Here is a 24947-nt window from a genome sequence, read left to right on the forward strand (position 1 = left end):
TGCAATTAATGTTTCTACTAAATAAGAGCGACTACATTTCACTTCGGCAGAAAGACGCTGCAAGAAGAAGTAGGCAACTTCATCGACGACCTGCACAAGTGCGGCAGTCGAGGATGGGGGGAATGAGACGTTGGACACAAATATTTATTTCATCTCAAGCTCAGCACACAAACGACAACCGTCATACAGCATCAGGACAAAAGGAATGTTTAATTAACAAAGCCTATGCGAGTCATTCAAACTGTACCTTTAACTTCACTTAGTAACCACAACGTTTGTTGTTTTATAGTCATGTGATTTAACTTACAGCCACAGACTTTCTGTGCAAGATAGAGAAAATTCAATCATGTAAAACGTCATTCATGGTTTCCGCAAACTTAAATAAACCAAGATAAAAAATGAAGTAAAATCAAATAAAACACTGACAATGGTGAGTGGCAAACAACCGTCCATCTAGGAAGTGGCCAGTTTTGGCGCGATTACCATGTAACCCGGAGTCCGACGGAGACCTCCTCTACCGTGGGAGGATGTAGTTGGAGTTGGCCAGCTTGCGCTCCTGTGCAGCAGGAACACCTTCTCTGTGACGCAGAGGCAGGTGACTGTCGGGGTCCTGGAGTGGGGGGTAGTGCTGTCTGTAGCAGACCCAGGCGAACCCAAGACCTAGCAGAGAGCCCACCAGCACATCTGGGAGAGGGAAAGTGAAGAGAGAGCAGCATGAAAACCATTCACTGTTTGGCATGAGAGACACGTTACAGTGTGGATTTAATGGGACCAAAGTGACAACCTGAAGTGCTTGGTTTAGTGCAGTGAATGAAGAACAGGAAGTAATAATACTATACTACTACTACTACTACTACAGAGTTTTGATGTGACAACCTTGCCAGTGATGTTTGTAATCGCAGGTCCTGGAGATGGCGATCAAGGTGGCGAGAAGTAGAGGAGTAAGGAAGGCACATAGCCGCCACGCACGACCTTGACCTGCCATATTGAAACAACGCAGCTTCCCTCCGATATAGAATGCAGCGAAGCCCAATCCTGCAAATGCAACTGGAACGAGAGAAGAAATGAGAAGAGGACGAACATACACAAAAAGCCGCGTGCAACATGTAAATAAATACTTCGTTTTGCTTTTTACACACTGTAATGTAGGCCACAGAAATGGGAGGTGCTCATGAGATGATCTGCATCTGCTGTGGTCACTATCTAGGAATGTAAGGATAAATAACAAATTGACCTGGGGATAAAGTCTGGCTTATTTGGTTCAGAAGTGTGGCTTCAATAGAATGATCATTTCACTTTGTTGGGTCTGGACTGATGGGTGTCCTAAAAGCAGCCAAAACAACATGAAGGGGTTTGTAGATTGTTATGCAAACAAACTGTTGTTTCTGCATGTTTTCTGACTCAATGCGAGTCACTTTCTAAAACATAGACTTGCATTTAAACTTGTAGACTTACATGAGGAGTGTCCACTGGGGAAACTCTTCCTGCCCTCCATCACCATCTCTGGGTCACCGCTGCAGCGCAGCTCCAGGTTCATCTGTCCATCAGGGAAGCAGCGGTAGAAGAAGTCTGGTCGGGGCCTGATGCAGACACACATTCACACCACCTCAGCGCCTCCTATTGTCATCACCAGCGCCACTCGTGATCGTTTTACCTGCCGACTGCAAGTTTGATGACGTTTGTGAAAACTCCGTTCAGCACCAAAGTCAAAGTCGCAGCTTAATGGAGGAGGAAAGAAAGTTAAAAATCTGCAACATCAGGCATAAATTGTCTTGCCAGCAGCATTTTCCCACCCAGTGTCGCTTCCTTCACATCTCCTGGCTCCGTCTTCTTCAAGAAGCTAAAACCCATGATGGTGATGAGCGGAGTCAGCACAGCTACACTCTGACGCAGCAGGACACAACAGAGCATTTAATGTTGTTATTGTGTTCATTCTAGGACATTGCTATTTTGAATACTGCCACTAACCGTGTCACACTGGGCATATAATTTGGGGCAGACTATTTAAAAAGACGATCAGCTGACTCGAGTTACTTAGAAATGTTTGACTTTTGGAAAATGACATTTTTATAATTCAGCATTATCTTAAAGGACATCTTTAAACTAGTTTTCCATTTAGCATCAATGCACGACTGAGCCAACAATACAGTGTTTGTGTCTGTGAAAAATATCACATTATAATAAATATATTAATATACATTCATTATTGTGATTCAGCAGATATTTTTAAACATTATCTCATTCCTGATCTATTAGCTCAGAACAAGAACAATTTGATCAGAGAAGAAAAAGAAGTCAAGACTAAATCACTGTGTGATATTATCTTTCAAAACTAAGTATAAGCATTCATGTGGACAACTCACAAACATTAGGGATGTAGGCACATGGTCATTCTCAACATGATTGTATTTATACAACCACATCTCCTCCGGCTGGATCTGCCGGTAGAAAGGAGGAAGCTGCTCCGTCACACTGCAAGATAACGTGCACTCGTGAGCCCGTAGTTTTGGAATACAACCACGCACACACACGTCATCTTCAGGACGTACAGGAACACCACGAGCAACGCCAACCGCACCGACACCTCCGACAGGAAGCCACGGAGCAACCGCCTCTTCATTTTGTCTCTCGAGGTGGACTTCAACCGACAGCGAACATTACCACCCCCACTATCCTTTGTTGAACTGAGGGAGAAGAAAAATGAGACATTCATTTCAACTGCCTGACCATCTTCACGTTCACCTGACTCCAGACAGTAATCAGCCCACTGAAGAGCACAGAGAAACTAGCAGCACCAGGAATGTCAACACTTCAACTGGATGTTAGCAGGACATTAGTACAGCACAAAAACAGGGTCCCCAATTCCAGAGTAGCTTGTGATTCGGAGGAGCCAGGGTTATTTTGATACACTTGGTATAGGAGTAACGCAGCACACCACAGTTGGAAGCATGAGGTTGGCCAGCAACCTGTGTGTGTGTGTGTGTGTGTGTGTGTGTGTGTGTGTGTGTGTGTGTGAAGATGGTCTGGGAGCCCCCATGAAGTCAAACATGAATCAAAGAATGCAAACCTGGATGCTTTTGGGCTGACGTTTGTGTACCTCCCAGGCAGTCCAATCCCCATAAAGGTAATTGTGTGTGTGACTGGTTGTTTGTTTCTGTGTTTCCTACGATGGACTGGTGATCTGTCCAGGGTGTCCGTAGCTTCACAGCAAAATGAAGCTGTAAATGCCAGGACTCATTCGAAGACGATGGACGGAGTAAGTTAAACTGCATGCATCTAGCGGGTTAGGAAATTACATTCATAATTGATAAGCATATTTTGGTTTCATTCCTAAACATTCACATGTATTATACATATCTGACTTACTCAAGGAATAAATGAATGTGGTATTTGAAGCTTTTACAGAGCAATTTAGGATTAAAACAGGCCAGGTTATCAAATAGTCATTCAGCTCAGCTTTTCTAATCCTGGAATGCTTCATCTATTGCGATAGAAATTTGAATAATACAAAGACAGAGAAAGGACGTTTCTTTAGGACACTTAAATCGGTAACACGCTTTAATTTTAAAATATATCAGGGACTGACATTTCCCACATTTTAGAACACAAGGCGAGGAAAGTTCAAACGTAGCTCCAATGTATAATGATTTGAGAGCGTTTCACGAGGGAATAAATCAATTATTAGTAGTAATAGTTGTCCTAAACTAAGGTTTTCTTGTTTTGTATGCCTTTACTCAACATTGTAAACACGACTCACCGGAGGTCCCAGTGTGCTCAACAAACAGCGTTAGCAGTTTAAGCTAGCGAATAACATCTGTCAAGCGACACATCTGGTCCCAGTCGGCATGAATTTCATGGCGGGTGGATTTACCTTAAATACGCGGCTCTTATCTCGTCATTCTCATTTCAGCACATAGTGGCTAGCATGAACTAGCCGAGGACATCCTTCGATGCTGCGGGCGACGGAGGATCCGAGCTCATCAACCTGTGTGAAGCTGCTGGAAATCACTTCCTCTTTGTAGGTTTCAAAATAAAAGTGTCGTCTATCGCAATGTCGTCGCGGACACCGAAACGCAATTCTGAGGTGTGTTATTACGCCGAGAAGGAATTGGCATCGATCATGACGAGAAAGGACAAAAACACATCCTACACACTTATTGAAAAGCAAAACGTGTTGCCCAAATTACGTTCCCATGCCGTTTCCGTTTTACACACAGCGCTTGCTTAATATGGTAAACAAGTGGTACAAAGGAGCCGGAAGTGACATTGTCATCTTCCACCTTGACAATAAAAAATATCTAAAGGCCACGTCACACAACAGAGAAACACCTAGAGGTCAGCGATGGAATGGCACGCTTCCACGATGTGGCGGGTAGAGCTCGGACATGAAGTCTTGCGATGGTTGCAAACAAGGAAGCAGGCTTTGTGTTTAATCCCTTCGAACATGTCATATCTGAAGTCGCAGCAGACGAGGAGCCAAAGCAGCTAGATAAATGAAAAGCCTTGGACAAAAAGCCATTTCACTGAGACAGAGTACAGCTTTATTAAAGTCAAACTTCAGGCATGTCTGAACTCTTCAAACGCAACTTTCCAATGAAAAAGGACATAATCAATATTCTCAAATAAAAAGACAGTCATGTACAAAAAGAGTGTCGTCTGAACAGTCACACACATTTAGAAGCAGAATTGTACAGGCAAAACTGAGCACGCCACAGTAACATGATCCTATGCAAGTTCAATGCAAACTATTTACAGGGTTTTCAACAATATGTAGAAACACATGTCGAACAGTACTCAACATGGACCTTTTGTGTTCATCCACGTTCTTAAATTGAAGCAACACCAAGAGATAGATATGACCCCAGTGAGAGTTACTCCATTAACTACGAGTGCTAATGACAGTGAAAATAGTCGGTCAAACACCATTTTCGACTTTGAAGAAATGTTTATCAGCAACATTGCACAAAAAAAGGTCACAGTGAACAATAATTCGAATTTATTTAAGCGTTTATAGAGTCCGCGGACAATCAGATGAGAAATGTCTAATGGCCACTTAAAAAAAAAAAAAATCGACAGGTGGATATATGAGATGTGGGGGGAAAAATGTTTTAATACTGCTCAACCAACTGTGAGGGAATTGAAACATGGCATTCTGCAGACATGGAATTTACCTAACAGGGCTTTCAGTCTCACTCTGATGTTAAATCAAAAGCACAGCATTGGCATTCAAACTTGAGCTTCTAAGGACTCTGTAGTGGAGGCTGGTAATGGAGGCATGCACTTCAGATGAACAAGGACATCTTCGGAATGTCAAACAGAAACAAGAAAAAAAGCTTCAAGGTCAACAATGCCGTTAACAGAAACATGCAACAAAACCAATCGCACAAAGACACCGGCAGTTCGACGAACACACATTATGAACCTTGTGTACAAACTCAATAAATAAAAGGAAATTCAAGTTAAGACAGCCAACTGTTTTGAAAACAAATTGCCCCAAAGTTAATAAGTGTTGAGGTGGACCACTTCCTGTTATGACTGAAAACGTTTGGCAAATTTAGGTGCAAAGTTTGAAAGGGGCTCATCAAAAAGGTGGCAGTGGGAACAATTTGTGTAAAATAAGCCTAGCCTTTGCGTTCCTCCAGCTCCCCAGCATACTGAGTTAGCAAAACAAAACCAGGAGCCGTTTGGGAGCACCGAACAGAAAATGCATCGAACGATGGAAAAACAATCACAAAGGCAAACACGATTTTGAACCAACGGCGAGTGACGACTATGAGATCCCACACGCAAAGTGCATTTCATTACTGGATGAAAATGAGAATTAAAGTGACCCTTTTTTGTTGGCGACTGAAATATTTGGCAACAGAAAGTGAGCGAAACCAAACAAACTGTAAACAACTGACTTTGTTTCGCTTCACGTAAGACACTGGAGTAATCGAAGGAAGCTTGAAGGAACTTAAAATCAATTGAATTCAATCCCAGGATTATGACTTAAAACAGCACCAAACTGCTCAGAGGTGTAACTTCCCAAAAAGATTCACACTGTTTTCAACAGCAACTACAGTGAGTCACAATACAAAGAGTGGCAGCTGTCAACTAAAGGTGGACTCATCACACGGATGTAGAAAGACAGAGATATAGATCTCTACAGATTACATACAGATATATGATGTTGACACTCCCTGTTCTTTTTTTCCCCAAAATGTATCACTGGTGGAGTGGGAGACACGTTACTGCACTGGTGTTTGATAAAGTATAAAATTGTGGTGCAATAAATACAAAAGAATCGAGTGATGAGCCATTAAAAACACTGTACAGGAGTTCTACATTATGCTGGACTGACACTTGAAGTTTTCTTCATACGATATACTGTATAAACAAAGTCCAGCGTCGATGTTCCCGCCTCAGTCAGACGTCTGATTACACAGAGGGCTCTCACCTATTCCTTCTTGTGAAAAACAAAAACAGCATTCAGGTCAATTTCCTCAGTTTAAAAAAAAACAAACTAAAAGGAAAAACAGTTTAGATTCCGACATTAACTATGAGGAAAGAAGAGGTATCGTCTTTGAAACACTTGTCGTTTTTTAGAGATATTTCTGTGATCGAGCTAAACAGCGACAAGGCGTGTGAAAGTGCTTCATAGAAAAGTTTGGCAAAACAAAATCAGAAAGCGTCCGAGGTGACAGTACGTTTACAGAAATGGTGTGCGTCCGGTCAGCAGTCTGCACCCAAGAATCAAACAACGGTGTTCCCTTAAGGCTGATTAACAATACTTGGAGGTCGTCCTTTTAAAATTCACGTGACAGTAACATCTAGAAAGAAATGACTTCCTTATCGAATAAGAAAATTAAAAAGGTGTCATTTTACAAAAGCGCTTCCTTCCTTCAGGAACAAGCAGAGAGGTGACGTCCCTCCAGGTCTGTAAGTACTTTACAATATGAGTCGACTATATACAAAGATGGCGAGTGAGACTGGCAATATGAAAATCACAAGTACTTCTGTAATGTCATACCATTACACTATATACCATTATACAGTATTTCACCTTAAAAGGACTATGCTCACAAGGAGGTCTGCATTATGCTCAACACCTAAACAAACAAACATAATACACCACTCACCGGGATGAAGTGAGAATCTGTCTGTAAACATTAACAAACATAGATACCAATAGAACTATATTCATCCAGAAGTATATCAAAAAACATGTCTAAGGAAGGTTGGAATGTAGTGTGGTCCTGAAAAACAAAATAAATTGCACAAATAACTGTCTTCCTCCAGAAAGAGAAACAGGACGTCGGGTCACATCACACGTGGAGAGGCGTGAGTGTGGAAGGTGTCATCACGGCGTACAGCAGGTAAACCTACAGAGGAAATACGACTGGAGGTGCTTCCTCCTCCGTCCTAGTCGTAGTGCCGACGTGAAAACATCTGAAGTTCAACTTCCACAGCTGTAGAAATGACGTAGCTGCAGAGTGTTGGTGGTGTTTATGGCAACAGTGGAGGGGAACCGTCACGTCTGCTCCCCTGCAAGTGACTCCAATTATCCAATGAAACACGTGTATTCCGTTTCCTAGTGCACCGAGGAGTGAAGCCACCCTGGGAGTGGGCTGACAGGAGTGCACTTAGAGCGAATGAGGTATTGAAGGAGCTGCGGCATCACTCTCGGGTTCCTCCTTGACCCTGACGGGACCAGTGGAGCTGGAGTTGGAGTTGGAGCTCAGCGGACTGAGAGGGTTGTGACTGGAGCAGCAGGGTCGGCCCTCCAGCGAAGAGGCAGTGAGCATGCCCTTCTCGTGGTCCGAGCAGAACGAGGAAGGGCAGAATTCACAGAAAGACAAAGCCTGAGCACCGCAAACACTGCAGTCGTGCCACGGACATTCCCATCGCCCTGCAGGAGGAGAACATGGTTTAAAGGTACTGACTGTGGCTGGTAAATACTGATATTTGTCGGGTGTCCTGTGTTCATTTTAAATTTAAGGCTGTAGAAATGCACAAAAAACATGCTAGATGAGTGAGTGCCTGTGTTGCTTTTCAGAACCCAACAGATTTAGTGTGAGTTTGCACAGTTGAAATGGTGATAAAATGCAGGGAGACTTCCCTTCGTAACATCGTAAGAACTAAAAGATGGATTTAAATCTTGAGCTATGTACATGAAGACTTTTCACTCCAAGGGTTTTCTGGATAGGATCAAACTTGTGCATTATGGTAACTTCAAACGCTCATGGCAAACCTTGTTGGCAGTGGCAGGTTTGTCAAGGTTTGGCAGCAGGGATTATGGCTAGGTGCAGGTGCTCCTACACTTAACTGAGTCCTTTGACCCACACAACCAACATTTGTGAAAGAATGTGTTGGCTGCACCTTATTAAAATGAGTAGATGACACAGATTTTTATAGCTCCTTAAAATAATGAGATCTCACAAGTGTTATCCAAAGACAGTCACTCATCCAAGGAGGGGCATTGTTGGGTAGGACCCATCGCAGGGCATACACTCATGCAAAAGAATAATTTAGCGCTGGCAGTTTCTTTGGACTCACACAAGCACATGGGGAACATGCCATCTCACACTTTCCCATTGAAATAATACACTCTAATTACCATATGGCGGCTTGGTAAGATTGAGACACAGCAGATGGTAAGCTTTCGGACAGTCCTTCCTATCGCACATGACCAGCTCTCCTCCCTCGCCACAACAGAAACAGAAATACTCGTGGGTGTGTTTGCCCTCCGGCCGCAGCTTCCGCTTCTTTGGCTTCAGCTTGGCATTTTTGGCCTTCTCCTCCTTCTCCATCACCACAGCGCTCTGAAGGCACAGAACACAAGACTGTCAGGTCGATGTTAAGGTCAGGGAACATTCGGACTAGAGTCAACACCAACCGTAGGCTGCACCCCGAGGAAACCAGAGCAGTTTTCTGCCCCACAGTGACAGGAAGTTCTTCTGTTTCCCACACAGTGAAGGTTATAGTTGAAGGTCAGCTCTGTCCCTGCAGACACAACAACTAATGTTATTTCAAAAACATCAACATCCATCAGCAACTGCTATTACAAAGAGGTGTGACCATGCCAAGTTTGGCAAGACAAGACAGGGTTGGGCTCCAGACAAGACTTGTGTTGGCCCATGTAAAGCCAACTAGTCAAGAATATATGGTGGAAGGATATGAAGACCATGTCTTGAGTCAAGACAAGTCATGTGTTCAGCAAGTGACAAACATTTCTGGTTGAGGATGAGTCATTCATGAGTCCAGACAAGTCTGCCACAAGTCTTCAGTGAAAAACTACTAACTAAAGTATAAGTCAGGAGGACTGCGTCGAAGGTCAAGACAAGCACAACAGGTAAATATGTGCAGCGCTGTAGATGTTGTCACTGAAGCTTTTTCCATCTCTATTTCTACCACACGAGTGATGTGTCAGGTCAACTCACCAGCCTCGATGTCACAGAGTGTGAAGAGTCCGATGTGAACGTCTCCATTAACTGTCCACTTCTGAGTCTCACAGTTGGGACTGCAACTGTGGTTCATAAAGCGTGCAGAGTTTCCTTTTGGACCAGCATCAATCACACGATCCTGTGGGTGAGACAACATGTTGCTGAGCTTGAGCTGAGATGAGGCTCCGGCTCCACTGTGAGTTTGACTGGGGGCACCTTGGTGAGGGTCAGCATGTAAAAGTTGGCCACGTGATTTTCATGAGCGTGTTTGATTCTCTGCTGGCACTCCTCCGTGTCGATCACCTCTCCAACATACTCCATCACAAAGTCGCCCTGAAAAGAGGAAGTTTCATTGTCACGTCAAGGTGAATAATAAAGCTTTGTCAATTGGTCAAGCTCCACTAAAACTGTTTCACAACTTTTTGGCAGAGTCAAATCAAATATTGAATCAATCTTAATGCAACTAGAGTCAGCAACAGTTATATGCTGTTACAGTAGCAGACTGCAGACCGTTTCTCTCCACTAAAGTGAGGCACACGCTTTTTAAATCTGTTTTTTTTTTTTATATATATCTGTCAGCGACCCCACGTATAAAAAATGAAAAACAAAAACTGGTGTCTGCCCACAACACACACTTAAAACAATAAATAACCAACAAGTCTAGATTACCCATGATCATACTACAGTCACATTCTGGTGACATGACTCAAACCTCAAAGCCAGTCACACACAGCACTAGGACTAACAGCACAGAAATGTGCTAAGCCAACTCTTCTTCTAACCACTGCTACAACCTCTTGCAGTTTGCAGAAGACATGTCTCATCCAGGACGTCAGGCAGAATAACCTGGATCTGAACACACTCAAAGCTGAAGAGATGAGAGTGGAGTTCCACTGGTGTCCACCTGTCACCGTCACCTTCGAACAGTTTTGTTGACCCATACCACCAATAAGTACTGGTGGACCAAACAGACCCCTGTCATTTATTCTACCTACAGCCTCTTCTCCCTGCTCCTGCCAAGGTGGCGATACCAAAAACTGAGCACCAAAACAAGCAGACTGCTCCCACAGCGTCTGACCCGAGACCATAGCTGCACTGACCAGATAGTGAATTTTTCAATTGCAAAAGAGGCTGGGATAGGCTCCTGCACTCCCCGCATCCCTGCACAGGACTAAGTGGTGGTTAACTAAAACAGTATGTATGCAATAAAAGAAATCATCACCTTGCTTTTACACAAATGAGGCCTGTATGTTGTGCTTGTCTCACAGGTGTCACATTCCATCAATAAAATACAGTACGACTGTAATGATGACTTTTGAACAACATTTCCAATTTGAAGTACTTGACAGAACATGGTGAGCTTTCTCGAAAGACTGCTTCGTCAGCAAGAATCAGACATAAAAAAATGAAAAAAAATTTTTTAATTAGGCTAGATGACCTGCTGCTCTAAGAATATGGCTTCAGCCAGCAGCTGTCTCAGAGTCCAGCTACTGTACATGTTACCAGGATGTGTATTTCACTGACATAGCCCTGCCAGTACTTTCACATCATTTTTCAGTTGTCCTTTCGAATGAATATTTGCAGGATTGAGCCTGTAAGGTATTTTTCTTAAGGTGATTTTTTTTTGGTTCCTTTCATCCACATCAAGTACCCACTCAGTAGCACTCATAACTATATTTTGATTACAAACTGGCCATCAATCCATTGGATTGGCAGCATAAAACCTGATTGTAGCACTGTAGAACTGTATTTATTCCTGCCTTCTGTAGTTGTGACTTTGTGACTGTATTCTGTAAAACCACATTCATTCCATAAAGTAAATGTTTTCATTCTTGGCTAGTTTTATGTATTTACTTATACTCCTTAATTATCATATATTTATATGTTATGTTATGTTATGCATTGAACACTATTAGTACAATGTTTTTCAATAATGCAGTAAAAACACACACTTTTATACAATTAATAAGTACAACATTGATCAAGATAATAACAATAATCATTTTGGTCATAGTCGTGTAGTCCTATTTTTATATCCATCATATGTAATAGCTTGGAGGACAAGAAACTATCCATTGGAGTTGTTATCCACAGTGCCTTTCTTCATGTATGACTTAAAAAATCAGCAGTATTTAACATTAATAACAACACAGTTTCTGTGCAGGTGAGTGAATCTGTCTCCCGTGACGTAGCCAACTCCATGTTGTGAGGAAAAACCAAAGTAAAAAGCAAAATCTGGCCTTATCTGATCTGTGAAAGTGGTGCTGTTACTAAACAAAAATAGGCAACACTTCCACTCACCTTCCTCAGGGCCTGGTTGGTCTGAAGACCCCAGCCACGCCCATCTGTCTTGATCACTTCTGTCTCTGCATACAGCCTTTTAGTAAAACACTGATTCTGGCAGCTCTCCCCAGCGGGACAAACCTGTTTGAGAGTAACAAACTGGTTATTCCAGGAATTTAAGATATTTAAGACTTTCCGGCAAACTGACCTGTGGATGGCACTCATACTGCAGCATGCGGTTCAGACACTGTGAGTCGAGGCTGCAGGGATGCTCATCTGTTGATCGACAGTTGCATCTTGGGATTTCTGACAGGTCTGCAACGTGCATCTGCACTTTCCCAACTGGTTTGTTGGCCTGCAATAATAACATTCACATCAGCATCATCATAAACCAAAACTCTTATTCCAACTTTCAATCTCCCTGATTACCTTAATAACTTTGTACGGTGGAGGTTTGCGAGAGTTACGCTCCTGTTCCAAAGCTTCTCTGCTCTCCCTCTGAGCCTTTAGCTCCTGAAACCGCCGTGCTGCTTCTTCAAGGGCTGAAACACAACACATTTTAGATCCTTGTCTACTCCACTAAATAACATCACAAGCCCTTACCTTTCTTGAAGGTTTTGTTCATGTTGATCTGACCAGTTACAAAGTTCTTGTCGTTCTCAACATAAGGGAAGACACGACCCTGGTTGATCCAGTAGTAGTCATGCGAACCGAAAAAGAAGACTGGGAAGTCGCCAATGTCATGGCGGAGGCTCTGAATGTTGGACGGTACCAAGCGAGGATTGCAGATCTCTGCTGGCCACCACCTGAGCCAAGGAAGTGACAACATATTTGAAATCCTTCACAACAAATCCCCACCATCTGAACTCACGTTGGACGACAGGACAAGGACAATAAATAAATACTTTTGAAAACAGCGTAACTTTAACACATTTCATCATCATGACACATCTTGACTACAGAGATGATGTGAACATAGACAATTCTCTTGTAAAAGATTGCCATTTTTTTTAAATTAGCTTTCCTCTGCCCTTTCAACTTCAGTGAGCTCATTATAAGACCCCACCACTAGTGCAATGAGTAGCATGTGTTCTCTAATATCTGATGGACATCTGGTTTGTGTGACAACATGGTCTTTCCCGACCAGTCACATCCTCCTTTCTCCGTCTAAACAGGAGGGGTTAGATTTTTATTAAATAAAAACTCTCTCTGAACCTATATGCAGTTTAGTCAGATAAAACACAGCTGAACAGTTGGACTGTGACAAAATATCGATATGGCGAACTATTGCGATATTTCATCTTAAGATATATTATCGATATGCTCTTGTCGCGTATCGATTATTCATTATCAATAATATAGTAATATAATAAAGTACGGCCGCTATACACGCTTTCATCGTTCCGAGGGCAGTGGGGACTGTGTGTCACCGTCTTAGATCGCATATCGTATTGTATCGTGAGGTACCCTAAGATTCCCAGCCTTACTGAACAGTATTGAAGACTCTCATTGCTGCTTAGTTTAGATGAAGAAAACAATGTGGAGGTGAGACTCCTGGACGACAGATAACATAATATAATAACGTAATATAGAAAATCCATCTATCGATACGCAAGGTGAATTCATCCTAAACCTGCTCTGCTGATATTAATGTGGCTTGGGGTGCAATTGCACAAGTACTTTTCATGTGGACACTGAGACTGATGGATGAAAAATGCATTTGTGCCCCCAAGAGTGAGAGACGAAGGATACATGACGAGAATTTCTTGAAAATGTTGGATTTGTTGGACTTGTAAAATGTTATTAAATCATTGCAAATATGACTTTGACATTGTCATGCGTGGTCACGATTGGGTGAAGTCCAGTGAACTACACAATGTTTATTTTTTCCAGTAAAATCATGGCGTTGCCAGAGGATTGTATTGAACCTCTTCAGCATCATCCAGACTTGTTTCATCAGACAGCCAGCAATTGCTCATGGTAAATGAACAGCCAGAGAGTGAAGCTCTGGCTGACATGCTCACCTGTAGTTGCCCAGTTTGACCCAGACAATTTGTTTGTAGTGGGGTTTCTTTCCAGCCCTGCAGTCACTGCAGGACCACGGCCCCTCTGGCATCTCCATCTCCAGACACTCCGGGTGGAAGGAAGCTGGACATGAGTCGCAGCACAGCAACTTGCCTCCTACATGTTTGTATGATTGCAATTGTGTGTGTGGGCGTGTGTGTGTTTGTGTTGGAAATGGTGAGCAAAGAAAGGAGGAGTGTATAATTAGGTGATGCAGATTATAACCTGGACAAACTCTGAATCTCATTTGCAGACACGTGAAGTAAACAGTCTTAAATGCAAATGAAGCGATGAGCTTAGCTTTCTACAAATATTTGTCGTCTTACAATGAAGCATCATTTCTTACAAACACTGCTCAAAAATCCAAAGGAAGTTTGGGCCACTACATGGGATCCTTGGTTTGCTCAAACAAAGCACGTCTGGCAATCAGATTCAGAGCAATGTACCAAGGTCAGTGTAGGGGGATCACATGCAGTACCACGGGAGCCAAAACAGCCAATGAATCTTGGGATACAAATATCAGGGATTAGCAAGTAGCAGGCATGCAGTCCTGCACCAAAAAGCATATCAGCAACCCTTGCACTCTGCATCCCGCACAGACCAGCTTTGTATGGAATCTTGATGTGTGGTTTCAGTCTCAATATTAGAGCCAATGTCTGAAGAAGGCACACATTGTGGCCAACTGTGTGGGTGGGGAGTCAATTGAACTGTCCACAGTTCAAAATATTATTAAGAGAATTCATTTTTATTTCTTATTGCAGAAAAATGCTTACTACAGACAAATAGCTGTCATTTATAATAAAATGATCAAGTTTTCAGCCCAGATTTTCTCAACTCCACTCCATGATGGGAGCCATAGTACTTGCTTTATTGAAAAAGCTTCCAACGCCTCATGACCTGGCAATTATACATATATTCCATCCAAGGCAGGTCAAATGAATGCTCAAGAAAAAAAGAAGCCAAATTCATCTATCAGTCAAAAATGATCACGTGGGAGCCAATAGCATCAAAAGGAAATGAAGGTTGACGAGGTCTCTTCAAAGTCAAAAGCAAAGCCTGCAGTGATCAAGCAGAGAAGCAAAGCACCTTCGGCAGAAACCACAGACCAGTGTCATCCAGTGTCAGGGAATAGAGTAAAAGTGTGACAGGTCAAATCACCAATTATACTTTCCTGACAGACAGGAGGAGATTTAGCCTGTTACCTGATTCAAATTTATTGTTAGATTATTGGCTCAGCGTTCGCCAGACTCACAATGGGCCACATGCAAAAATGAAACCTTACTGAACTTCATTAAGACTCTGCAGGAGAATGTAAGTCTCTCAGAGGGTTGGTACACAATCATGTTTCCATGGACAATGAAAACATTGCTCCGTGCTGCCCTAGTCTGTTTTATATGAAAGAACTATTGCTTAACCTGGTCTTAAAATATATTTGCATGATTTTGGAGGAGACAGGTTTGCAAAGGCCTTCCCTTTCATGACTAAAGGTGTCAGGCGTGGGATGGTCACGGAACGCATTTGGTAGCCAGTGAGATACAGCCTATGAAGGACCCAGGAGCAGCCACTTGAATCTAAGGTTCAAGCTAATGTGGCCTGCACTAGTTCCTTTATTTTTATTCTTTTTGCCAAGTCATTCTCTAGATTTAGGTAGATGAGGGTAGATTTAAATACTCTCAAAATATTTTAATTTCAACCACTGATCCTTCTTCTTTCAAACACATTGAATGACAGTGAATGCTCTATGCCAAAATTAGCTACAAATAATTACAACATAAGACTCCCATCACACAGACTCTTGCTTCCTGTTGTAACGTTCAATAAATAGATATTTATTCTGCTCCCTCGAATTGGACTGGACTTTAAATATTGGCCCATGTGCCAGGTTTGATATCCATGCCTAAAGCATTTGAATAATTGGAATAATATGTGTAATGAAGTATCATTACAATTAAGAGTTAATGGAATATTTTATTGTCAGTTATGCTTTGATATATTTTTCATTGCGTCTCGAAAGAAACATGAAACCTAGTATTCTTGGGATGAGGAAGACTCCAACAGTTTGCAAGGAAACATTGTTGCATGCGGCCCAGAGTTTCTGTTAATGTGTTAAGGATTAAGGCTGAGGTTTTGCCACTTTGCATTCAAATTAACTGTCGATTAAACCAGTTAATGAATGTAGCACCTCCAGGCTTTGAAATGAAAGTTGCAAACAACAGGGAAACTAAACGGGAGCAGGCATTAAGACAAACACAGACCAGTGGGACAAAGGAAAAAGAGAAAAACTGTTCAGTTACCTTTCCCAACATTCTTTTTGGTAGCTGACGAAGGAGAGGGAATCATAGGTAATTTCAACTCAGCACGATTTGACTCAGTCAGAAGGTAGTGGGACTTATAGGCATATGAACTTAATATGGTGTCAGTAAGGTCTTGCACTAACAGCCCTACACAAGACACACAGGAAGAGACGGGGGTGAGCCGCAATCAAACTCCAAATAACCCAAAAATTCACAAAAGAGACACACTCACACATACATTCACACTGTTAAAACACAAGAAAGAAACAGGTAGAACAATGTTTGTGCCAAGACAAAGGGGCCAAACAATGTACTCAACTTATTGTTGGACATGAGGTCAGATGTGGACAAAAGTCAATCGGAGTTCTGACTTGAACTGAACAGGACAGTTGAGATCATTTAAAATGCTTCATGCAGTGAAGCAGACAGGTTTTGTTTCGTAAAGGAGACAAAGGCTACATTTAACAGGAACACCAAACGAATAGTTCATGCAGTGGTCACCAAGGCTAAACGAAGAACACCTGACAATCTTCGTACTGACCCTGATGAATGCATAAAGGTTATTACAATTACTGTGTACAATTTGAATTCATGAAAACTGTTTATTATGAACTAACCCTTCTCACAGTGTCATTTTGACAAGCAGTGGTTCATTTGTGTAATTTATGTCCTCTCTCTGTCAGTAACTTCGAAATCCAGCGGGTTTTCATCACTCGCTGCTACTTCCCTCTCTGCACTTCACAATCTCTGATGATGACAGACCATTACTCAGGATTGTACTTACTGCTGTTTTGACAGTTTTTCCTGCATTAACATTATGTACACACAGTAAGGCCAGTCTCAAGAGATGATACTGTGGCTTTCACAGCTTTACGATAAACGATTCAAGTCCATTTCAATCTATGACTTGGCAACCACTGCATAAATGCAATGGTGTTTTTGTCTCAGGAAACTCTTCCCTTGTTAAGAAAAACAAACGTCCTGTTGTGCAAGTCAGACCAATAAGTAGGAAGATGAAGTCTCTAAATCGACGAGCACTTATGTGTGGTCAGTGAGGAGTTGAGGGGTGGGGTGGGGTGGGGGTGGCTTACCTCTGGCACATAGAAAGCACCAGCCCACATTGACAGGGGAGGTGAGGAGGCCGTTCTTCTTGGTGCTGCCGTGGCTGCTGCAGATCATGATGTGATGAGTGAGGACCATGCTGCCCGCAGCAACGCAGCTGTCGCCTGTGTGATACGCCACCGGGCAGCGGATGCAGCGCATGATTCGACCTGATGGGTAACGAAGCAGAAGGAAACAATAAACACCAAAACACGATGCCACTGAACATAACATTTGAAGACTGAACATCAGTCTATATATATATACACACACACACACACACACACACACACACACACACACACACACACACACACACACACACACACACACACACACACACACACACACACACACACACACACACACACACACACACACACACACACACACACACACACACACACACACACACACACACACACACACACACACACATATATATGAGCGTATTATGGATTGCCTTCTGGATCGTCTTTCTTTTGGCTGGCACACTTGTGTACAGATACCTGCACACCCTTGCATCTTATATCTAGATACAGTACTTTTGCTTTGCTTTACCTTTACCGGCTCGCAGCAAGTCCTTCTCCAGGCAGCAGGTGACGCAGCTATGTTGGGGACAGCAAAATCCGCCACTGGAACTGCTGGTGGTACCTGGGAGTTTGCGGACACAATCTTCGTGGTAGTAACAACCGCAGCCCGATACTGAGCATCGTGTCACTTCCCGACCTGCTGTCTTACAGCTAAAACACTGGTGAGTGCCTGGGAAAACAATTATGGCACCATGAAGACACAATTTCATCCCACTATGTCTCTCTTCACACACAGTTGTGGTAGAACCTATGAAAAACAAAGTAGTAAGTTTGGACCCAAACTTGTGTGAACTCTCTTAAGTATCAGGAGTTACTTTTACAGGGAGATTAATAGCAGGCATTATGTCATTTAATAGAGACCAAAACACCCACTCACCATTTCTACACTCCAGACAAGTGAACCTGCCGTCAGTTAGAGACGTCAGCCCCAAACAGTCCAGGTGAAATTGCCTGTTGCAATCGCCTTCACACACTACCAAACTTTCGCCATACACCTCACAGATCTACAACCAAAGAAAGATTGAAGCGGAAAATATGAACATTTCTAAGAATCCACAGAAGTCAAAACATGTGAATCTACGACCTATACTGATCATCCAAAACAAAAAACACAAGACTTAGACACAACAGACACAAATTGATACAGCTGTCCTTAAGGCCAACACATCTTCTAATTGCTAACATGTAAACGACGATGAACCTTAACAATTACAAACATGAAGAGGCTGCTTCTCACTTAGAAAACAGCCAGCACTAACCTGACAGACAGTGTCTCTCTTTCCAGTGCTACTGTCTTGACGTGACAAACCAGAGTCCACACTCTGAGTATCAGAGGCATCTGCATCTGCAGCAGCAGGACTGTCCAGACTCTTTCCAAATAAACCCTGCATGGAGCAGATTTGTCAGTCAAACCATGAAATACTGACCCAGTCATTATTACAAAGACCATTTCCTGGGATGTGATATTAAAACTTAAGTGTTACGACCTTTGGGTGTAAGTTGACACTCAGTACTACCTGGGGATCGTTGAGGCCTCTTGAGTCAGAATCAGACGTGTCTCTGTACTGTGAAGAAGTCATTTCCACATCCGTCGACGCTCTGCTCCGTTTCTTCAAGGGCTTACAGGCATCTGAGATCTCACTGGCTCCTGACAGAAGCCAACAAAGAAAACCACACTCCAATTTAGGAGGAAGTTTGAATTAAAATGAAGACTTTAAGGAGAGGTGAAATCGTGATTCTTTACCTTTCTGAGAACCAGTCTTCAGTGTGGTCTCAGGAGCCATTTCAGTCTGGAATCAGACAGAGATGAACGTTAAAGTTACAAAAACAAGCCTCAAGTATTATTTTCGGCTCGTCATCAAAGTGCTATTATCATCACATAATAGATTACCTGCTCTTTTTTGGTTTTCTTTTTAGGGACTGGGTCAGAACCCCTCTCAGACTCAGACCTGCTCCTCACTGACCGCCGCTGAAGCTTTCTTTCCTGAGACCCTGAATTTGCATCAACAAATTGATGAGCAATCTCAAGCATGTATGTTTTCAAATGGTTTACATGCTTCACAAACCATGGGGACTGCTGTGGGGAGACCCTGGTGAGGACACGGGCTGCACCCCTCCATCCTCACTCCTTTGACTTGCAGGAGATTCTCTTCTGTCCTCCATCTCTTCATCCACATCATCTATGTCTTCCTCCACTTCTGGACTGGGCTCAGGCTTTGCTGTGCTGTCCTACTCAAAACAACAAGTATTCCATTCATCAACTCACACAATAACAGTGTTATAAGCCCCCCTCGGGTGGCACTCACCTCTGGGGAGCAGTAGCCCAGGTCGGGCTGCCGAGTCTCCTTTTCCTCCACCCTCTCCTCTTCTTTCTTTACAGGAGGGGACGCTTTCTTTTGCAGCAGGGGCCAATCACACTTGGTGATCTCCACATTCAGTCTTTTCATTGTAATGGAAAGAGGCAGCAGTTTCCTGGCTGCAGCAGTTTTCCACGCCCTGACAGGCGGTGGAGAATCCTGTTGTGCTTCAGCTTCCTCTTTGTGTTCTGGGGAGCTGCCTTCACTCTGGTCCCCCTTCAGAGTCTTCTCATCATTTGGTGGCTGGGAGTTGTCTTCTGTATTTGAAATACTACACTGTCTACGTGGGAGCTGTCTGCGCGGTGGATGCTGCTCTCTCTCTGGAGACTTCACCCCTCCGTCTTCCTTCTTAGTGGTCGAACCGCTCGAGCGGCGATTTCGCTTCTCAGGCCGCACATTGTTCTTTTTGCCCACCGGTGCTTCGTTCGGAGCGGGGTCGACGTAAATGAAGGTGTAGTTGTCGATTCTCTCCTGCCGTGTCATTAAGAAGGCGTCTTCGGCGTGTCCGACGCCCACTTCCCACTGAGACCTCTCCCTTTGAGGTATCGGTTTTAGAAGCTGGAGACAGAAGAAAACTCCAGTCAAACAAGAAGTAAACTGAAATCAAATCATCTGATGTATACAAGATATCTTAATGAACATTGTTCTATCAATATTGTGTGTTTACAGGTTGGAAGCCTTCCACTAGTTCTTTTTTTGCTATTTAATTCCTGTTCCTGGGTATCAAGTCTCTATATTCACATTCATTTCACATTTTTGGAAGTACAAAGAACATAAGTGGCTGACATCACACGTCAGCCTTACATATAGCATGACAACCATAAACATCCACTGCTCTTGCACATCACAAATCAAGATTTGGTTCAGGTATCTATTAGTAACACCTCTAACTTCCCTGCATGCCCAACTGGGAGGACGCCCAAGTGCAGAGACTAGCACATTATCTTCAGTGAAAGTTTCAGCAGATTAACGTAAACAATCAGACTTTCTCCATTGGTAACTCCATTGGCCAGCAAACTGAGATGCCATTCTTTCAGTTAAGTAGAACCAAAAACAATTTTTTCATAGCTCAAGGTCACAATTTAATGAAGTCTGTGGGGGTGCATTACTCACACAAAGCAGCCTCATATACAAACCAAAATCATCCTTGGGCTTTTGAAGCTGATATTAAATTGGCTGCATTGTTCTTTCAATCTCTTTGACTCATGTGTGAATATGAACTGATCATTTCAATACTGCCATTACCCGTTCAGAAAAAAACTGTAGCTGCTACACTTGTTCTTATTATAATGTCTCCCTGCCCTAAAAAGGTATTACAAATACACTTGACATAAATATTCAGTGTCAGAAAACCTATATCACTGAGGAAATTCTTCTTATGTGCTGTACGGCTTGGTGTGACTGTCTGTGTCTTACCTATTCTACAAAGATACAAAAGTGTCTTAAAAGCTTATTGAAAGTCAAAAATTGATGAACCTGTACAAACCTTCTGTTTCTCCACTGGGTTGGTGGCCTTACGCAGTGTTTCCGCCTGCAGGTCATCAAACTGCTGCTTCCCCTGGTACATGACAATCCTCTTTTCATGGATCCATGCTCGTTCTGCAACGCTGCCGAAAAACTGTACATGATATTCCCTGTGACCTAAACCAAAAAATGACAACATGATCTCGTATTAGTCACCAAACGACACAAGCCCAGCATCAGAGGGGTGGCTGAAAGTCTACCTCTGGTGTTGATTCGAGTGTGGACCTTCATCTGTGGGTCAGAAGAGACCATGCAAGGCCACCATGGGTAAGTGCCCACTTTGGACCACACCAGATCGCCGATCACAAACTCCTTACAGAAGCCTGTCTCTTGGATCACTGAAGGATGATGAACTTTCGGAACCTGAGGAAGAGTAACAAAAGAGTAACAAAACAACAATTATGCAGTGTTTAACTACTTCAACATGTTCTTTAGAGACTCAATATTCAAACTTGCCTTCGGTGTCTTTGGCTCAGTTTTGATAATGGTCTTCGGAGGCCTTTCTATTCGAGCAATAGGCGTCTCTTTTAGTTGGGGCTGGACGTGGGTGTCTTCTGTCTGGCTTGTTGTACACATTTGAGTCTGGACCTGTTCCAAGTTTTGATCCTGAACCTGCAGCAGCTGAGCACTCTTTTTCCTCTTCTCCTTCTTCCGCTCATGTCTACGCTGAATCTGTGTGGCCTCGTTTTTCCGAGACTCCTTCTGAAGATAGACAGAAAGTAGAAACCATTAAAACAACGGTCAGATAATCAAAATTTGCTCTGCAGTAGCAGAAGTCTTTGGATCAATGATGAATGGAAGATTAGGAGCCAAAAACAATAAGTGTAACACTTTAAAACGTAATGATGACAGACTACACTTTCATGAAAGATGCTTTTGTTGTGTTGTAATTGTGAGATCGCTTTGCACCCTGAACAAAAGTATACATGTAAATTCTGAAATGTTCCTGTAACACACACCTGAAGTTCCTGAAGCAGGTCTCCACAGAGTGCAGACTCAAACAGCTCTTTGCCATTTTGATACGTCTTGATGATCTTCAGCTTGATCTCCGGCGAGCTGGTTTTCTTCAGGACTCCACTCGTTGTGTTTGAAAGGACATTAGAGGGGTGAGAGGAAGGGGTGCTGTCCACCAAGGAAGGTGGAGGGCTGGAGGAAGGCAGGTGTAGAGGAGGAGGTGGCGGGAGCGTGTGGGTCATAATGTGAGGCGTCTGTGACAGGTGGTGCTGTGTGGGTAGGGGGAGTGGAGGGGGACTCTGTTGATGTGTCTGGATGTGAGGCTGGTTCGGGTGGAAGTGGTGAGCATGATGATGGGGGTGATGATGGTGATGGGAGTGGAGTAGATGGGGATGATGTGTAGGCAGTGGGGGTGAGACAGGAGAAAGGGGCCTTTCCTGGAGACCCGGGCCTCTCAGGACCGTGCCCTCCACTGGCATGAGGCCGTGGTCAGTGTAACTGCGTATTGCCCCAAACCCGTTTGCAGAGCCATTGGGAAACTGTGAGTATAGAGAGAATTTGGCCTGTGGCTCATACATGCCCAAACCCGGCGGGTATCCATTGGACACATGTGGCATGTCCTCTGACGCTGAGGGCGGGTAGGAAAATTCTGCATCCAATGCAGCATCGTAAGAGGGACCACCATCCTCACCCGGGTCACTACCGGTGTCACAGGTACCTTCCTGTCTGATGTTGGCCGAGTCAATAAGCTGAGGGGGTTGTTGAATTGTATTTCCCATGATCCCTTGCATGAAAGAGAAGGAGAAATCCATTGTTGTGCTCCTGCATCCTTAACTGTCTTTTTCTTTGACTGGACCTGCAAGAAATAACATGTTAATACATCAAAATAGGTAAAAAAAAAAACCCACAGACAATCACAGACAACTTGAGAGTAAGAAGGGAAGCAGCAACTACTCAATGAGAAACATTACACTGTACCCTGTACCTCCTTTCGACTCAGGACCGTCAACATTTTACGTACAATTTTCAGGACGCACATTTAACACACTGAAAGTAAGTTGCTTTGCTGTGCTATTCTACAGGTTATACATGGTGTTTCAGGCCACATTCTCATTCAGGAATTTTTAACAAACAAGCAAACGTTTTGCTTCAAAACCATAACAAAACAGAGGTCATCTTTTTTTCATCTGGTTCAATGGTGGGGTGGGGACTTGTTAACGTGATTTTAAATTAGATTAGTATCTTACACAAAAAATTGAAGCTTTCTCAACAACGGCACTAAGAGAAAGTAAACATTTTCTTAAGACAAAATTCTTACTTATTATTTATGCAATAATCTGCTAAATCAAAAAGCTTATACTTCACATTACAAGTGTATTTTCGGATCATTTTTAAGAATGATTGCTTTCAACGTAAAACGCTAGATAAATAAAACACACCTGGTTTAATTATAGTGCTGATTCTTTGTTAAATTAACAAAGAAACAGCACCACAGGCAGGTTAGTAAAACTGAATTATTTGGGAAATCAATCTGCATGTACTCAAATGATGACGAATCATAGTGAAAACACACAGGTTCTATCAGAGTCAGCCAGTAAGGTGATGTAAACATCCCAAAAGGTGACAGGCTATGGTCCTTGTCTCAATCCACGTAAAATAGAGATGACAAATATTAGCGAAAGGTCACAGCTAAGGTCAGCAGTACACGATTATCGGACTTGAACTGTGTAGTTTTGTCTTAAACTCAACGCGTATGCGATAACTCACTGTTGGATGGTCTTATAGCATTCAGCGATGTTAGCTGGAATGCTATGTGGCATCAAAGCGATCAACTTCCAACGATGTGGGTTGCCATAAAAACACACACCAAACGAAACGCTTATCTCGTGCGAATATATAGTGAATACGATATTACTATTTTGTTAAAGTATGCGAGCCTAAGCACGCATGGATTAAGATGAAAGGGAAAGCTAATGTTGGCTAGGCTAACAGTACGCTGCCAATATGGCTGCCTTTGCCCCTTTAAATCAAATTGTCTGGCGTGATCTAACATCCATCAGGGGCGATTTTGTGAGTATGTTGTGGTGAAAACGGACAACGTACAGGTGCATAGAGTCGGACAAGATGAGGGGTAACCACAAGAATCGACAGCGGTGCAGCTACAGCAAAACACGCCAGAGAGGAGAGCGAAGGAGCAGCACACATTTTGATGCCAAGTCGCTAAAATGTAGGCGAATAAAAATGCCAATACCTTCAGCGTGTCCCATTCTAAACACATACACCAGCCAGCTGCGAGTCCTCGTTTAATCTATGTGCAGAAAATAAAAAATAAAATAAAAATTATCCTGTTATATTGATAAAGCGCAGGCCTTTCCTTTTCGTTTTAACGCAATTCTCTTCACAGAGGAGGAGGGGGATGTTACGCTATCTGGTCGCTACCCAATCCCAAAGCCAGGCTCATCTTCAGTGTATTTTAGTGGGATACAAATATGTTCGATTCTCGCCCCTCCTGTGTGCAATTGTCTGAATTTAGCTCAACAAAGCTCCTATTATTAGCCCGAATCGGATCGTGGTCTGGTCCAGATTACGCCGGCTTCACACACCACGATGGACCGCAGTATACTGGGATGTAGTTTGACGTTTTATTACAAAAAGAGGACGGTGCGAATCCTATTAGGTCACACCGTCACAAAAATGAAAGCGAAAAAATATTTTTACCTCCAAATAGAGGACAACTACAGTTGAAGACAAAACCTTTTTTTTTTTTTTTTTTTTTTTTTTGCAAGCACCAGTCAAATATCAGTATGTGAAAGTAAATGTTTTGTATATACGTGTTTCTATTTAATTTTACTT

At 42.9% G+C, this 24947-nt stretch overlaps 2 protein-coding genes across 5 annotated transcripts; both read right to left on the minus strand.

The window, feature by feature from the left end:
- Window positions 1-130: 130 nt before the first annotated feature.
- plpp5 (phospholipid phosphatase 5) lies at window positions 131-4034 on the minus strand. 2 transcript variants are annotated; one of them, XM_053871467.1, is made up of 9 exons: window positions 3872-3995; window positions 3068-3276; window positions 2550-2684; window positions 2364-2472; window positions 1794-1884; window positions 1655-1718; window positions 1456-1580; window positions 877-1047; window positions 131-684 (listed from the first exon to the last, which is right to left on the minus strand). In XM_053871467.1, the coding sequence occupies exons 2-9, from the start codon at window positions 3118-3120 to the stop codon at window positions 515-517; spliced, it is 918 nt and encodes a 305-aa protein (XP_053727442.1). In that variant the 5' UTR covers window positions 3121-3276; window positions 3872-3995; the 3' UTR covers window positions 131-514. The 2 variants fall into 2 exon arrangements, with proteins under 2 accessions (XP_053727442.1, XP_053727443.1); XM_053871468.1 differs by lacking the exon at window positions 3068-3276 and having other exon boundaries at window positions 3872-4034.
- A 484-nt stretch (window positions 4035-4518) lies between these two features.
- nsd3 (nuclear receptor binding SET domain protein 3) lies at window positions 4519-24665 on the minus strand. Of its 3 annotated transcripts, none has more exons than XM_053870513.1 (25): window positions 24346-24665; window positions 22100-22950; window positions 21597-21842; window positions 21341-21503; window positions 21103-21257; window positions 19566-20174; window positions 19326-19488; window positions 19151-19251; window positions 19004-19049; window positions 18777-18907; window positions 18519-18644; window positions 18137-18263; window positions 17729-17929; window positions 17158-17337; window positions 16067-16090; window positions 13733-13889; window positions 12312-12514; window positions 12138-12250; window positions 11917-12063; window positions 11727-11849; window positions 9642-9758; window positions 9423-9564; window positions 8879-8985; window positions 8600-8804; window positions 4519-7891 (listed from the first exon to the last, which is right to left on the minus strand). In XM_053870513.1, the coding sequence occupies exons 2-25, from the start codon at window positions 22904-22906 to the stop codon at window positions 7626-7628; spliced, it is 4659 nt and encodes a 1552-aa protein (XP_053726488.1). In that variant the 5' UTR covers window positions 22907-22950; window positions 24346-24665; the 3' UTR covers window positions 4519-7625. The 3 variants fall into 3 exon arrangements, with proteins under 3 accessions (XP_053726488.1, XP_053726486.1, XP_053726489.1); XM_053870511.1 differs by having other exon boundaries at window positions 16067-16213; XM_053870514.1 differs by lacking the exon at window positions 16067-16090.
- Window positions 24666-24947: the final 282 nt, after the last annotated feature.

The sequence above is a fragment of the Synchiropus splendidus genome, chromosome 7 (assembly GCF_027744825.2).
Source record: "Synchiropus splendidus isolate RoL2022-P1 chromosome 7, RoL_Sspl_1.0, whole genome shotgun sequence".
NCBI classification, from domain to species: Eukaryota; Metazoa; Chordata; class Actinopteri; order Syngnathiformes; family Callionymidae; genus Synchiropus; species Synchiropus splendidus.

Bases quoted from the DNA above. Each gene is read 5' to 3' on its own strand.
- plpp5 (XM_053871467.1), bottom strand. From the start codon at position 3,120: ATGGGGATTGGACTGCCTGGGAGGTACACAAACGTCAGCCCAAAAGCA. The intron at 1,719-1,793 runs GTGGGAAAATGC...TCCTCCATTAAG, and splicing joins TGTGAAGGAAGCGACACTGG to CTGCGACTTTGACTTTGGTG. The intron at 685-876 runs GTTGTCACATCA...TCCCTCTCCCAG, and splicing joins TTACAAACATCACTGGCAAG to ATGTGCTGGTGGGCTCTCTG.
- nsd3 (XM_053870511.1), bottom strand. From the start codon at position 22,906: ATGGATTTCTCCTTCTCTTTCATGCAAGGGATCATGGGAAATACAATT. The intron at 19,252-19,325 runs GTTTGTGAAGCA...ATGCAAATTCAG, and splicing joins TCCCCACAGCAGTCCCCATG to GGTCTCAGGAAAGAAAGCTT. The intron at 13,890-16,066 runs GTAACTGAACAG...ACAAACATGTAG, and splicing joins CAAAAAGAATGTTGGGAAAG to GAGGCAAGTTGCTGTGCTGC.